Source organism: Vipera ursinii (genome assembly GCF_947247035.1).
Source record: "Vipera ursinii genome assembly, chromosome: 3".
Classification (NCBI taxonomy): domain Eukaryota; kingdom Metazoa; phylum Chordata; class Lepidosauria; order Squamata; family Viperidae; genus Vipera; species Vipera ursinii.
In genome coordinates, this window is record NC_139516.1 from 116499016 (window position 1) to 116514846 (window position 15831).

Sequence of the window (15831 nt, forward strand, 5' to 3'; positions counted from 1 at the left end):
TGCTACAACAAGGGGTAACACGCATAAGGAGCCCTGTCAGGTCCCTATAGATCCCTATCGAGACGATGCCATTCTGGCGGAAGGGGGGAACCTTGGGGCTTCCTGTGAAGTATCTATTTTACTTTGTTCCTCTTTTGCTTTGATGTATCTTCCTTGGAATGGGAAGGAGGAAGGGTGAGCCTGGGGCCATTTGTTTTGTTTCAACTCCAGAGATACAAGCTCGCAACACTTGAGAACAAATTCTTGTCACCTTCTCGGCTTGGAGTTCTCATAACACTTGCACCTCTGGATTGGCTCCCTATGGACTGGGCAGTTGGAAGGGGTTTTGAAGACTGGGTTTTAACTTGCAAATATTTCTTTTATTCATTTTTGAACAGATTATCCTTTGGACTATGATGTAAGAGAAGAAAAATCTTCAAAAAACCTACTTGGTTCTGCCACGAGTGAGTATACTAAAATCTACTTTTCATCTTACAAAGTTTAGGAAAACTGTTAAAACCAGGTTGCTCTAACAAAGGGGTCCCCAACCTGTGGGCTGGGACAGGCTGGCCAGTGTGCGCACATCCCCCCACTTGTGCTAGCCCCACAGCTGCGGGGCACAAAAACAGGACGGTGCAAAAACAGGCTGCTGTTGCAGCTTGAGGTGCGAAAACAGGATGCTGCCGCACTGCGGGGTGCAAAAACGGGACACTGCTGCACTGAGGGGCGCAAAAATGGGACACTGCCACGGCGCGGGGCACAAAATCGGGATGCCATTGCACCTCGGGGTGCAGAAACAGGGCACTATGCACAAGAATGGGGAGGTGCTAGCGAGTATCATGCAAGCGCTAGCACTGCCCCATTTGTGTCAGGTGCATGCTTGCGGTCCTGGGCACGCATGTGCATGCATGTAAAATGCTTCCCCCTCCCTTTCTTTCTGGTCCGCCAACCAAGAAAGCTTGGTGACCTCTGCTCTAGCACACAGGTGTCAAACTCAATCGCTTCACGTGATTTATCATGACATATTGCGACATTTTTTGCCTTTGTGGAGCTGGGGTGGGCAAGGCCCCAAGGCCTCCCCGAACCACTAAGATACCTCATGCTTCCCAATCCCTTCTTGCTGCGCCGGACTCACTTACCTTGAAAAGATCTGTCTCCTCTCTGCCGTGGTTCCTGCTTTTGAGGGACAGGAGAGTCGATGGAAGCCCCTGGGGGCCATAATATCACACAAGTTCAGGCACTGATCCTTTTTCCCAGAGAATGGGTTCCCGCTGTTTGCCGTGCCTGCCTCCTGTTCCCCCCCCAACTCCGGAGCCATGCAGTCGCTGCCCCCAGAGCAGAAATTGGGGGAGGCTTCTGCATGCCTCCAGAGGTTGGATCCAGGCCTCGGAGGACTGCTCCAAACTGCTGCCGCCCACAATGGAGCTTCTGGAGGTTGGATCCAGGCCTCAGAGGGGTCTTCCAAGCCGTTTGCACCCAGAACAGAGATCAGGGGAGGCTTCTGCATGTCTCTGTACGTTAGATCCAGGCCTTGGAGGGGTTCTTCAAGCTGCTGCTGCCCGGAACGGAGCTTCCGGATGTTGGATCCAGGCCTCGGAAGGACCCTCCAAGCTGTTTGCGTCTGGAACAGAGATCGGGGGAGGCTTCTGCATGCCTCTGGATGTTGAATCCAGGCCTCAGAGGACTGCTCCAAGCTGTTGCTGCCTGGAAGGGAGCCTCTGGACCTCCCCCGACCTCTGTTGCAGGTGCAAACGGCTTGGAGGACCCTTCTGAGTCCTGTATCCAACCTCCAGAGGCATGAAGAGGCATGAACCTCCCCTGATCTCCGTTCCGGGCAGCAGTAGCTTGGAGGACCCCTCCGAGGCCTGGATCCAACGTCTGGAAGCTACGTTCAGGGCGGTGGCAGCTCAGAGCAGTCTTCTGAGACCTGGATCCAACCTCCAGAGGCATGAAGAAGTCTTCCCCGATCTCCGTTCTGGGCGCAAACGGCTTGGAGGACCTCTCCGAAGCCTGGATCCAACCTCTGGAAGTTCTGGGTGCAAACGGCTTGGAGGAGGCATCCAAGGCTCCAGAGACAACAGGGTCACTTTCTCCCTCAGCGTGGAAAGTTCTGGTGGTCTGGAAGCACCTGCGAGGGGCCTGGCCTTCTCCCCCAGTTGAAGGCTTCAGACCTGCCCTGAGGCAGATAGGAGTTGGGGTCAGGAGCAAGAGACAGGCACCTTTTGCCTAGAGAATGAAAGTTTCTGAGGTCCCTGATTTGGCGCAAGTTCAAACACTCGCACAAGATCACAGATTCCAGAAACTTCCATTCTTGGCACGAAAAGCATTTCCAAGCCAACTCTCCTCTCCCTCAAAGGAAAAGAAACCACGGCAGAGAGGATTTTTGCAAGGTAAGTGAGTCTGTCACAGCAGGAAGGGAGGGGGAAGCAGTTGTGAGGAGTGGGGTGGAATAGGGTGAATGTTGCAGAGCCTCTGCAGTCGCTTCTAAGGACTAACGACTGCCGTGGTGCTGCAATATTCTTAATTGTGGGACCTGCTTATAAACACCAGGGGGCACCGATCATGTAACTTCAAACAAACGTTAAGTGAATGCTCCTGACTCGGGGATTACCTGTACTTTGTGTATAGTAGACATTTTTAATAGCTTTCCATGCATTTTCTGCTTTAAAATGTATCGTTCATCGGGAACATTACCTCTTTCAGAACAGAATGAATCCTAAACCTTTTATTGTTTAGCAGTACTTTGGGTTCATTTCAGATGTTTGATTTTTATCCAGCCCATTATGTAACTTAGACAATATTCTGTATTATTGACAACTCATAATGAATAATAGAAATTTCTGCTGTGAACATGTTGATGGCATTTCACTTTAGTATTCTGGATGATTACTTCGTGTATATGTATATAAAATGCAGATAATTGGCAAAATTCTTTAAAAGGTTGCAGACCAATAGCTCAAGTACCAAACAATTTCTCCTTAGTTCTAAGTTGGATCTTTCTTTAATGATCTTCCACCCATTACTTCTTGTCCTACCCTCAGGTGCTTTAGAGCAGGGCTTTTCAACCTTTTCACCGATTGTACCACTTTTAAAATATTGTAACATCCAAGTACCAGCAGTCACCTAGCAAGGTGTCAAAAACTTGATGACCAAAAAAAAAAGAAAGGAAAAAAGTGATGAAGTACAGGTAGTCCTCGACTTACAACAGTTCGCTTAGTGACTGTTCGAAGTCACAATGGCACTGAAAAAGGTGCCCCCCCCAAGCCACAGCCGAGCAAGACGCCTGCCTGCCTGCCCGGCGGCGCTCTTCCTCCTGTCCCAGGTTTTCATTGTTGTGAGCATTTATGTTGAGGATTGGCAGCGGGGGTGGGGTGGGAGGTGTTTGGTTTTTATTCCCCCCGTCTGCTGGGTGGTTGCAGCAGGTTTTGGTCACTTCACATGACCCTGGGACACTGTGACCATCATAAATATGAATCAGTTGCCAAGCATCTGAATGTAAATCACAAGACCCTGGAGATGCTGCAACATTCCAGCTGATCGGTGCTTCTTCTGGGCTCAGAAGTGCCAGGATCAACGCCGAGCTCCAGCTGCAGCCTGGCGCCGATCCTGGCGCTTCCACTGAGCCCTGACAGCCCCGAAGAAGCACTGATCCTGGCGCTTCCGCTGAGCCCTGCAGCTTCAGCCATCTCTCACTCAGGCTTGCGCGGTGCTGCCATCAGTTCAACTCATTCCCCTCCCCCCACTACCACTTTTCTAGGATGGTTGTGTACCACCTACCAGGTGCCAATGTACCACAGGTGGTACCCGTACCACTGGTTGAAAAGCCCTGCTTTAGAGAATGTTGAATCCCTCTTCTCTGTGACAGCTGGATGGCAACTGTCATGTCACACTTTATCCTTCTCTTCAGTAAGCTAGACATACCTAGTTCCCTTAACAGATTAGCCCTCCAGACCCCTTACCGTCTTTGTTGTTCTTCTCTGTACTCTTCCTGGGGTGTCAGGATCTTTTTTTGTATCGTGGTAACCAGAAGTGGATGCAGTGTGCCAAGTATGGCCTCACTACTGCATTATATAGTGATACTAGTTCTTCATGTAATTTTGATGCTATTCCTTTGTTGATGCAGCCTAGATTGGCTTTTTTTGGCAGCTGCAGCATCTGCTGGCTCATCCTTAAGCGGTGATTCACCTGGACATCTAGATCCTTCTCACAATTACTACTGTTGAGCTAGAGACCATTCGATTTTTCCTGTCTAGGTGCAGGACCTTATTTTTCTCACTACTAAACTGCATCTTGTTGAATGCTTGTCTGTCAAAATAACAGAATGTTAAAATAATAAGAGTTGGAAGGGACCTTGGAGGTCTTCTAGTCCAACCCGCTGCTCAAGCAGGAGACCCTATACCATTTCAGACAAATGTCTGTCCAGTCTTTTTTTTAAAAAGCCTCCACTTATGGAGCACCCAAAATTTCTGAAGGCTGATTCCACTGGTTGTTTATTAAACTTATTGTCAGGAAGTTTCTCTTTAGTTGTAGGTTGCTTCTCTCCTTGGTTTAGTTTCTTGTCTTTTTTTTCTGGTGGTTTGGAAAATAGGTTGACCCCTCCTCTTCTTTGTGGCAGCCCCCCAAACATTGGGACACTGCTATCATGTCACCCCTAGTCCTTCTTTTCACTAGACTAGACATACTCAATTCCTCAACTGTTCTTCATATGTTTTATCCTTCAGTCCCCTGATCATCTTTGTTTCTCTTCTCTGCACTCTTTCCAAAGTCTCAACATCTTTTTTATATTGTGGTGACTTTTTAAACCGGTACCAATACTTCTTGTGATCTTTATCTATCCCTCTGTTAATGCAGCCTAGGATTGCATTGGCTTTTTTGGTGGCTGCAGCACACTGGTGGCTCATATTTAAGTGATTGTCCACAAGGACTCCAATATCTGTCTCGCAGTTACTGCTATTGAGCCAAGTTTCACCTAATCTGTACATTTGGAGGTTTTTTGCATAAGTGTAAAACCTTACTTTCTCACCGTTGAATTTCATTTTGTTAGATAGGGCCTAGTGTTCAAGTCTGTTGAGAGCCGTCTGGATCTCGAGCCTGTCTTCTGGGGTGTTGGCTATGCCTGCCAGCTTGGTGTCATCTGCAAATTTAATGAGTTCCCCTTTATTTCCTCATCTAAATAGTTTATGAAGAGTAATAGACCTAAGAGGCAACCTTAGGATACCCCACTTTTCATGTAGATGTAGTTCCATTAAGAACTACATGTTGAGTGCGGTTTGTCAGCCAGTTCCGAATCCATCTGGTGGTGATGCTGTCTATCCCAGATTTTTCTAGCTTACCAAGAAGTAGGTGATGGTCTACTTTTTTGAATACTTTACTGAAATCCAAGTATAGTGTGTTGACAGTGTTTTGCTGGTCCACTAATTTAGACTCTTTATCAAAGAATGAAATAAGTTTTGATTGGCATGATCCTTTTTTGACAAACACATGTTGGCTTATGGTTATGACTTTGTAGGTGTAGTGCTTGATTACCTTTTTCCGTATATTCCCAGGTATTGATATCAGGCTAATTGGTTGGTTTTCTTTGCTCCTGGCCACTATTTACCAATTATTGCTGAATTCTATCTACTTCTGAGTCTAATCATTGAACCTTGACTTTATCTTCTAAAGTGTTGGCAATTCCTCCCAGCTAGGTGTCATCTGCAAATTTTATGAGTTCCCCTTCTATCCCATTGCATAAATTATTTAAGAAGATGTTTAAGGGTATTTGATGACCAAAAAAAAAAAAGGAAAAAAGTGATGAAGAACAGGTAATCCTCGACTTACAACAAGCCACCCCATTGTATACTCCCTTTAAATCTAGTTCCATTGAAGATTACACATTCAGTGTGGTTGGTCAAGCCAGTTAGAAATTCATCTCATGGTGATGCTGTCTAGTCCACATTGTTCTATCTTGCCAAGAAGTAGGTTGTGGTCTGCTTTGAGTTAAGCAGTTCTGCTTTCTCCCTACTGCCTGTTACTTACTTCCTTGCCATCTTCCCTCTTTAGCAGAACTACAGTTTCCTTGACTTTTTTCTTGTTATTAATATGTTGGAGAAAACCTTTTTTATTGTCCTTGATTTCTGTTGCAAGTCTTTGTTCATTCTGAGCCTTTGCTTTCCTCACTTCATCTTTGCATGTTCTGGCTGTCTTCTCATAATCAGCCTTAGTTATGTCTCCCTCTTTCTATTTTTTGTACTTGTCCTTTTTGTCTTTCAGTTTGACAGAGAGATCTTTGTGCAGCCATGCTGGTTTCCTCTTGAATTTCTTGTTTCTCTTTTTCAACGGTATTGCATTGGACTGGGCCCATATGATCATACTTCTCAGTGTTTTCCACGCTTCTTGAGTTGTTTTCCCCTTTAGGATTTTCGTCCATGGAATCTTTCCTACGTTTTCTCTTGAGTTTGTTAAAATCAGCTCTTTTAAAGTTTAAGACTCTGGTTGGATTATTTTCTATTGTTTGTGTTTGTATTATATTGAATTTCAGCATGACATGGGTCACTTTCACCCAAGGTTCTGGCAACTTCAACTCCCTCTACCACTTCTCTGTTAGTAAGGATTAGGTCCGGTATAGCTTTACTTCTAGTTCCATCCTCCACCTTTGGGTGACAAAGTTGTCAGCTAGGTTGGTTAAGAATCTGTTTGATCTCCCACTCGCTGCTGAGTTTGTCTCCCAGTTGATATCTGGATAGTTGAAGTCTCCCATTACTTCTATGGTATGCTTCCTACATACGTTTGTTAATTGGTTGGCAACAAGTTCATCTATTTCTTCTGATTGGTTGGGTGGCCTGACTTTTTTTATAGATCTGCGTATATTATGCATGTATACAGTGCATATATTAGCCAATCTTCACTTAGCTAATTGAAGATAACAAGTGATGGATCATTTATAAATTATCAATATTTCCTGGTTTTTCAGCTCATAGTACTACTGGTTGAGAGAAAGAAAAATTGGGGAGAGTGAAAGAAATCTTTCACTTTTTAATGACAAATTTTCTCCTAATCACCTAAATGGCAAACATATCCTACAGACATTCATAATAATAAATTGCACTGGAGATGGTTCAGCCCTTAATTACTTCATCTCCTTTTCTATTTTTTAATGAAAATTAATGTGTACAAATCTAATTAAATAGTTAATTCTTTAAAATAAAATAGTTAATTCTTTAAAATAAAAAGTTCTACTCTGAGTACTATAAAATGTGTATTTAGATCGTATCAGGCAACAAGAATGCAGTACTTCAAACCAGCTTTCAGATTTTGAATCGGTTTCACTCTGGATTTCAGGATGCGCAACACTGGAATAAATTTTATTTTCTTAATTCTAATCAGTAGTGGTTCAGAAAATGCTGTTGTTTCACATACAATTTTAAATTCTTGACTACCCTCATTATGAAAGAGAATTTTCATTTCGGTTTCATATAAATAGATATAATTTACTGTTCAAAAACTATATACCTAAGAGAACAAGTGTCAGTAAAATTGATTTCCAACTTTAAAAATAAATGGTGGGATATGTCTCTGACACTTTTTTAGATGCCATTTTAAATATGGTGAATATTGCTGCTAATATACTTGGAGCAAAAACTGAAGAGGACACAGCAGAACAAGGTAGGCATATACAATGTTATCTAATTAATTATGGAATAAATTTTAAATGGCTCTTCTGTTTAGATGGATTTTCTCTCTGTTTTGCATAATAATAAAAACTCTGAAATTGTAAGAAATTAACATTTCTTACCTTATTTTTCTTCAACAGGTTATAAAGTAAATAAACAACTTTTCATTTTAAAAAACAATTTGAAGTAATAGTAAAGCAATAAGTAAAGTCAAAAATATTAGGGAAATATTTAGCAATTGATTAACAAACCAATAACTTAAGCATAGCAATTAAAATCACCTCAAAAAATGCAGCTATCTATGGACCAAAAACATTTACAGAAAGAAAGCTTTTAATATATGTTAGTCCCACTAGCTCAACCAGACCAGAAAATCAACTCCACAGGATGACTAGATTTGCACTATAACAGAACCTTGCAAATCTGCTTGTGCTTTTAATACCCCAGTATTATTTGTCTGAGCCACTTCTGAATGTTATCTTGCTTCCCAAGACTTAATGTTTCAGCCTTCTTTGCCTAGGCAACAATTCTTGCATATTTCTCCTCACTCTCTAGAATCTCTCACATAAGACCCTGCCCTGTGAGAAGGAGGCAAAATGAGTTTTCTTTGAAAACCATTCAGGACATTGAATTGAAACAATTACTGATTATTTGTGTACCATCTAGATCAGACATATCAAACTCGCAACGTCACGTGACGTCGCGCAATGTATCGGGACAGTTTTGCCATTGCCGGCAATGGGATGGGCGTGGCTTCTGGATGACGTGTCCGGCACATGGGCTGGGGGTTTGACACCCCTGATCTAGATCCTCTGTAGTGAGAGAACGTGTAAATCCTACATAAATAAATATTACACATTGAATAGTATACTAGCAAATTAAAAACAAATAATTTCTTCTGAAATCACAATCAGTTCAATGGAATTTCATATAATTAAACTGTATGTCTTTTCAATAGGAAACAATATTTCTGAAAACGCAACTGCCACCTCCAGAGAAACACCCAATCTACCAGAACCAACCACTGTTCCTTCTTTAGAGTAAGTAACGTGTGCTAGATAATTAGGCTAATCTAAATGTGGTTTGGAAAATTAAAACTCTGGAAGAGTAAATGTTTGCTTATGCAAAGAGTTTACTTTTCATCCTGAAAATATGAAAGCAAGAAAAACAGAAAAATGGAAATGAAGAATAGGGGTTTTTTTTGTTTTCTCTCTGAGACATTCCTTCCACAAGTAAAATTGAAAAACTTAATTATGAAATTTATTCTAATATTTTCATTCTTTGTGTGTAAAATGGTTCAGATACGAAAAGAGCTTATGCTTAGAAATATATCAAACAAAAAACTCATGAACATGTGAAAGAATATTAATTCCTTTAACCACTTTTTAAAACAAGGATTGTACTAAAGTGCATGTTTATTGTATTAATTTTTCAACCTGTGTTTGTAGACTTGTTTCTCCAGAAATACCAGCAACTGAAAATGAGATGTTAGTTTTGGAAATCACGGGAGAGAGACCAATTGTTCAGCTTGTTCATGAATATGAAGAAGAAGTCAGTCAGTCCACCGTGACCCTGCTGCCAAGTGATGAACAAGAAGAGGAAGTATCGTGGTTTGAGCATGAAACACAGATCTATTGTTACGATCTGACTGCCGCCTGTTGTATTTCTCATTTTTCAGAGTATGTATTCAAGCGGTGTTCAGCAATAGCAGTTCTCCATCCTCCCTACAATAAAACTGATAGCATTTTGGAAAAACATAATTCTGTTACTGTTTCACAGACGCAACTAGTTCCAACCAAATCATTGCATATTTTGGTGCATGAGCAATCTTCAGAAAAACCAGATGTCTTAACTGAAGACTTATCTGAAATGGCAGTAGGTGTTCTAAGCAGTGTGTTAAATGAGGCTACAATTAATCAGACTGAAGTTACTTTTGAACTGGAGCCTAGTCATCCACAGACTGTATCACAATCCATCCTCTTAGATGTTACAACAGGAACCAGATCACCATCCATAGTAGAGGTGTCCTCTGAGCCTACAAAATATGAAAATGTATCTGAAAACCCAGAGGTCCTTTCCCAAGAGGAAATCCCTGCTGAAGAAAATAGACTTGCAGTATCTGTTACAGACAAACCTTCTACACCAAGTATTATACCTGAACTCAGTGTGTTGAACACAGAAGAAAAAACCTCAATGGAAACTACTTCAAAGCCAACAGAAACTGTTTTACAGTCCGAATGTACAGTAGCCATAGAAAACTATGGCGTGGAAACAAAAGTTAGTTCTTCGGAAACAGAAAAGCAGGAGGTGTCACTTGTGGAATCGTCATCCTTGGAAATAAAAGATGATGAGCAGACTGTTGAGGAAACATTTCTTGCAATTTCAGTTTCTGGTGGGTTGCCAAGAACCGCCACGGACTTTTATGCTGAACTGCAGAATTCCACAGATTTAGGCTACACAAATGGGAATCTTGTTCATGGGTCAAATCAAAAAGAGTCTGTGTTTATGAGACTCAATAATCGCATAAAAGCCCTGGAAGTAAATATGTCTCTCAGTAGCCGCTATTTAGAAGAACTAAGTCAGAGGTACGTACAGCAATGGAATTCTTACTGTCTGATTTTTTTTAAAAAAAATAAAATAAAAATCATGAAATATATTCTTTATATAGATAGTCCTCAAGTTAACTCAGCAATTAGGATTGATAATTTTGTCATTACGTGATGCAGTATTAAAGGTCAATGTCACATGGCCACATTGCTAAGCAACAGAAATCCAGGCAGTCCTAGTTGCCATCATAGTGTGAGACATGCAGTTGTTAAGGGGGAAAGCAGAGGGGGTCTCAGGTAAGGAAAGCAGGAGTGCCATAGAGGGTGGTGGAGGCCTTGGGAGGCCCCGTGCAGCTGCATACAAGTTGAGGAAGGAAGTGCTGCAGAGTAGCCCAAGTTCAGGAAAAGCAAGGGAAAGAGGGTGCAATGTATGGAAGTAAAGGGGGGGGGGAAAGAACATGGTACGTGTGGGAGCAAATGGGGGGGGAGACCCAGATCATGCATTGTGCAAGAAAAAGGGGAAGGAAGGCATGTCTGTGAGCAAAGGAGGGAAGGGCGGCAGAGAGCTTGAAGGAGGGTATAGTGTGTGCAAGCACATAAAGCTACAGGGGAGAAGATTTACCTGAGTGAAGTGCAGCCTTCTCTGCTTGTTTTCCCATTGAGTTTGCTCGTTGGAAGCCAGCTGGGAAAGTCACAAATGGAAATCGCGTGTCTATGGGATATAGTGTAACCAATGAGTGCGAGCTGATTGCCAAGTGTCCAAATTTGGTTCACATGACCGTGGAAGTGCGGCAACAGCTGGAATTTTGAGGGTCACTGAACAAATGGCCATTAAGTGAGGACTGTAATTATTAATGCATAGAGAAATGATTTTGTATAAAGTTTTAAATAAGAATACAAGGAAGGTCCAGGCCACTTGGGGGACTTAGTGTTAAAAAAAATAATGTATGTTAATTGTGCTTGATGGTCTCAGAAATCAAGGAAGCATAATTTTACTCTGATGGCCAAAATTTCTTTTATGTATAATTGTAAAATCATTGCAAAGCATCTTTGGGTACCATCCCAAAAATAATTTAAAACCAACAATCCTTTCCTTGGAAGGAAAGATGTGCTTGTCAGTTGAGCAGCCTGACAATGTTTTTTTTTTTTTTTAAAAAAAAGGGTTGTGGTTTTGTTTTGTTTTTCTAATTGTGCAGATATAAGGATGACTAAATGAAATTGGGGAGAGGTGAGAAATGACAGTAAGATTTTCTTTTACTTTGTAGGTATCGAAAGCAAATGGAAGAAATGCAGAAAGCTTTTAATCAGACAATAATAAAACTTCAGAACACTTCATACATAGCAGAACAGCAGGTGTGCTGTTTTTTGTTATCTGTAACTTAATGGTTTTGAAATTAAAGAAACAAGTTTATTTTACAAGTACTCCCTGAGTTATGATGGGAATTGGAGCTAGGTTTACCGCCACTAAGCAAAGCATGATGTAACGTGACTGCATCGCTTAGCAATAGAAATCCTGGCACTGTCAGGCTTCTTAAAGAAAAAGTGACAGTGGTTTACTGGAGTGATTTGCTGGCTTCCCCGTTGACGTGCTTTTGGGAAGCTGGCAGGGAAACTGACAAATGACTATCACATGACCACAAGGATGCTGCAATAGCCAGAACTTCGAAGATTGGTCATAAGTCAATTTTTTCAGCGCTGCTGTAACTTTGAACAGTCGCCAAACAAATGGATATAAACTTGACTACAAGAAGCCATTTTTGCAATATCAAGAATAGCTAATGCTTCTTTATTATCATTTAATGAATTTCTTAATAATAAAAAAATTAAGACCACCTTTATTTATCTACTGTATTAGCATGACTAAGTCCGTTTGTGTTTAGTTTTAGGGGAAACTAGACAACCCATGACCCGTTGGGTCATCCTTTCAGAGATATTTCTTTACCAAATTCTTCAAAGCCTTCAGTAGTTATAGAACTTCTGATATAGTGCCTTCAGTGGACAAGTTGGGATATATTCAGAGATGTACCTGCCTTGAAAATAGCCTACGTTGCACATTCAAACATCAGCACAGGAATTGTTTTGTGACATTTAGTATTACATCATAGACTACTTTATGATAATGCTTATCATAAAATGTTTCATAATTTTTTTCAAATGTCAATTACATGGTAGCTATAGGTTCTAAATTTTGGACATATTCTGTAATTTAGCCCATTTGATATATTTTAGTTCCAAGATAGACAGCCAGACAGGAAATTGCTTACAATTTCTTCTTCCCCTTCTCTCTTTACAAAGCAGAGATTGGAGAAGACGGGATTGCAAAAGAGAAAGGCATACAATGGAGAATATACCAAGCTGTTTGTGTAGTGCAGGGGTAGGCAACCTCGGCTCTTTTATGACTCATGGACTTCAACTCCCAGAATTCCTGAGCCAGCTATGCTGGCTCAGGAATTCTGGGAGTTGAAGTCCATGAGTCATAAAAGAGCCGAGGTTGCCTACCCCTGGTGTAGTGCATGTAACTGCTGGCGCCAGCATATTGCTTTTGTGGTGTACTCCCCAATATGTGCCTCCTTACTCTCATGTAGTCCCTCTCCAATAGAGGTAAATATTAATTCCCTTTTTGTTAATTATCCCAGCACCCGGATGAACATTCCAAAGGGCAAAGGACACAAGCAAAAGCCAAAGTTTGAAATTGATTAATCTTGTCAATATTAAGCCAGAAAGGACAGCTATGGTCACTGATTTCCCACTTAACATATGATGTTGCTAGTTCCCATTGTGGTTGCTAAATAAGTATTGTGTATATTATCCAATTTCAGAAATACCGCATTTCTATATAGTAAATACTTTTAAAGATTAAGAAGAAAAGGAAATCATGGGGTTTTTTTTACTATTTATCTAGGATTTCAAACAGACAGAGGCCATCCAGCTTCTACAGGCTCAACTAACAAATATGACACTCATTGTTTCCAATCTGTCATCAACAGTAGCTGAACTAAAAAGAAAGGTAAACATCTGAATAATACGAAAGAAACATGTTTTAAAAATTAGGTACCAATATTTATATTTTGAACACTTTTTTTAAAAAAAAACATGAAATACTAGTAATGGGCTTTTAGTTTCATAGAAGATAGATTTTAACTAGAGTTCAGTCATATGGCTTCGTTGTCAAAATAATTGATCTTGAAAATGCTAAGTTGAAATGCATTGTAGAGTCCATAACTAACACTTTCATGTGAAAAAGTTGTCTACAATTGTTAGTCATGTGAAGATATGCTTATGTGTTGCCAACTGGTTTGGACAAAATACTTTAAAGTATTTTAATAGCTTTTCTATAGGATAATAAGCTCCTTATAATAGGAAGGATTAAAAGATAACCAGTAACAAATTTATGGCAGGCTTCTTACTGTACCTGTAGGCTGACATAATTGGATCCAATTATGGTATAAATAGAGCTGTTCCCATTAATAACATAAGGCTGTACTATGATGACTGTATACAAGCAAATAATTCTTTCATTTTTCAGTAGTTTTTAAGAGAATTGTAGAAATTTGTATCATGGAATAGGCTTGCATGAGGGAGACTCCATACAGAGTTGAATTTATTTCATTCCAGTCAGGTCATACTATTGAATGCTATCCATTGTAGCTGACATTCTGTTGGACTTAAAGGGATACTATGGGGGCAATAAAAGGAAAAGGCTTGAATCCATGGAGCAGGGTGAGCAGTTGTATCTAGGAGCAACTGCTCTAAGTAACAACAGAATAGAGAGTTATAGCTACATTATATAGAATAAGACATTTTCATTTCTATGCCTTGACAACTTTTTATAGTCTACACCAGAGGTCCCCAACCTTTTAGGTAGAGAGGTTTTTCTGCGGACTGGAGGGGGCGTGGTTTTATGCCTCTCGCAGATGGGGCTTTGCTTGTTTTTGCGGCCTGGTTGCTGGCATGCTGCGGCCTGGGGGTTGGGGACCCCTGGTTTATACCACGGGTGTCAAACTCGTCATGTTACGTGTTGCGACATATCATGACTCTTTTTGCATTGCCGGCAATGAGTTGGGCGCGGCTTCGGTATGATGAAACCAGCCCATGGGCCGGCAGTTTGACACCCCTGGTACATACACTCAATTATCATAGCTTAAAATGACCTTTACCACTTTGTTAACTGCTAGATTGTTCTATTTCAAGTACAAAAGATTTGGGACAAATGGCATGCTTTTTTCACCAATTTTATGATTGAACAGTATTTATGAATATTACAGCTGCTATAACTGAATGTGATTGGGTAGAAAATATCATTTCGCAGAGAGGCTAAGAGAAAATAATTGTATAAGATCTGAAAATGCATCAAAGAAGGAAACGAGCCCTAAAATACAAACTTTCTTCTTGGCACTTACAAGTTTGGTCTTACTGTCTGTGTTTGTTAAGAGACTGCTAGATCCATTTCAACTATCTGTCTGGATCACCAACATGCAAATTCAAAAATGGACATACACAACCTTTCCCGCCCCTTCAAAAAATAGGTTGCTCCATAGGCTTTTCTAATCTTACCTGTATTATGTGCAGTCCTTTCAACCCTGGCTCCATATTCCTCCTTTATACAAGATTGCCTTGCACTCTTCCTTATTCCATCCCCAAACCCCACATTTCCTGTTCCACCTACATGGGAACCCTGCAGAGAAGAACTAGCTTCATTTTGTTCACCTTTCAGAGAATGTATCTTGGAAATAAAAATGGCAAACATTCCTAGCAACCTGGGAAAGAAATTAAACACCAAAACAAAATTAAATTACTAGAAGCCAACATGAGTTTATCAAAAGATTTATTGGCAGACAAACCTTATTGCATTATTTGACAAACGATTAAATTAATGGACAAGCAAAATGCTGTAAACATGCAGGTAGTCCTCCACTTACGACTACAATTGAGCCCAAAATTTATGTGGTTAAGCAAGGCAGTTAACTGAATTTTGACTGAATTTGCACCATGTTACATCCTTTCCCCCCCGCAATTGTTAAGTGAATCACTGCAACTCTTTAAGTGAATCATGTGGTTGTTAAGCAAATCTGGCTTCCCCCGCTGATTTTGCTAGTCAGAAGCCTGCTGGGAAGTTTACAAGTGATGATCCCATGACCCTGGGACAGTGCCACTGTCATAAATACATGCCAGTTGCCAAGCACCTGAAGTTTGATCAGGTGAGAGCATGAGGATGCTGCAATGCTTGTAAGTGTGAAAACCACTCATAAGTCACTTTTTTCAGTGTCGTCGTAACTTTGAACAGTCACTAAACAAATGGTTGCAAGTCGAGGATTACCTGTAAAACAATATAACAGTAAACAAGAACAAGCAACAAAAGACAGCAAATTGGAAAAGAGGAAAAACAAATCTACACCATTTAAAGAAGCACTCAAATACCCCTTGGCAATGGCCTGGGCAAATAGCCAGCAATTTCCAGAATCTTAGAAACACCAGCATGGCGGGTCTATCTGGATCTTGAGGGTGAACCTTATTCCAAAGAGCATGTGCTGTGACAGTGAAGGTGCACTTTCGGGACCCGACAGCTTTATTTAATCAAAGGAACCCAGAGTGTGCCAACCCTGCCAGACTGAAACAATGAGGAAGATATTACAGCAGACAACTTGTAGTATACT

At 41.0% G+C, this 15831-nt stretch overlaps 1 protein-coding gene across 4 annotated transcripts in view; it reads left to right on the forward strand.

Moving 5' to 3' along the window:
• Positions 1 to 15831, forward strand: part of SUCO (SUN domain containing ossification factor) — an 81714-nt gene that overhangs the window by 56663 nt on the left and 9220 nt on the right. For 3 of the 4 annotated variants that reach the window (XM_083357529.1, XM_083357526.1, XM_083357527.1), the window contains 6 exons: positions 378 to 443; positions 7549 to 7623; positions 8590 to 8671; positions 9080 to 10216; positions 11443 to 11530; positions 13080 to 13184. In XM_083357529.1, coding sequence (XP_083213655.1) covers positions 378 to 443; positions 7549 to 7623; positions 8590 to 8671; positions 9080 to 10216; positions 11443 to 11530; positions 13080 to 13184 — 1553 coding nt within the window. The remainder of the gene's footprint in view (positions 1 to 377; positions 444 to 7548; positions 7624 to 8589; positions 8672 to 9079; positions 10217 to 11442; positions 11531 to 13079; positions 13185 to 15831) is intronic. The other variant, XM_083357528.1, reaches the window with a different exon arrangement.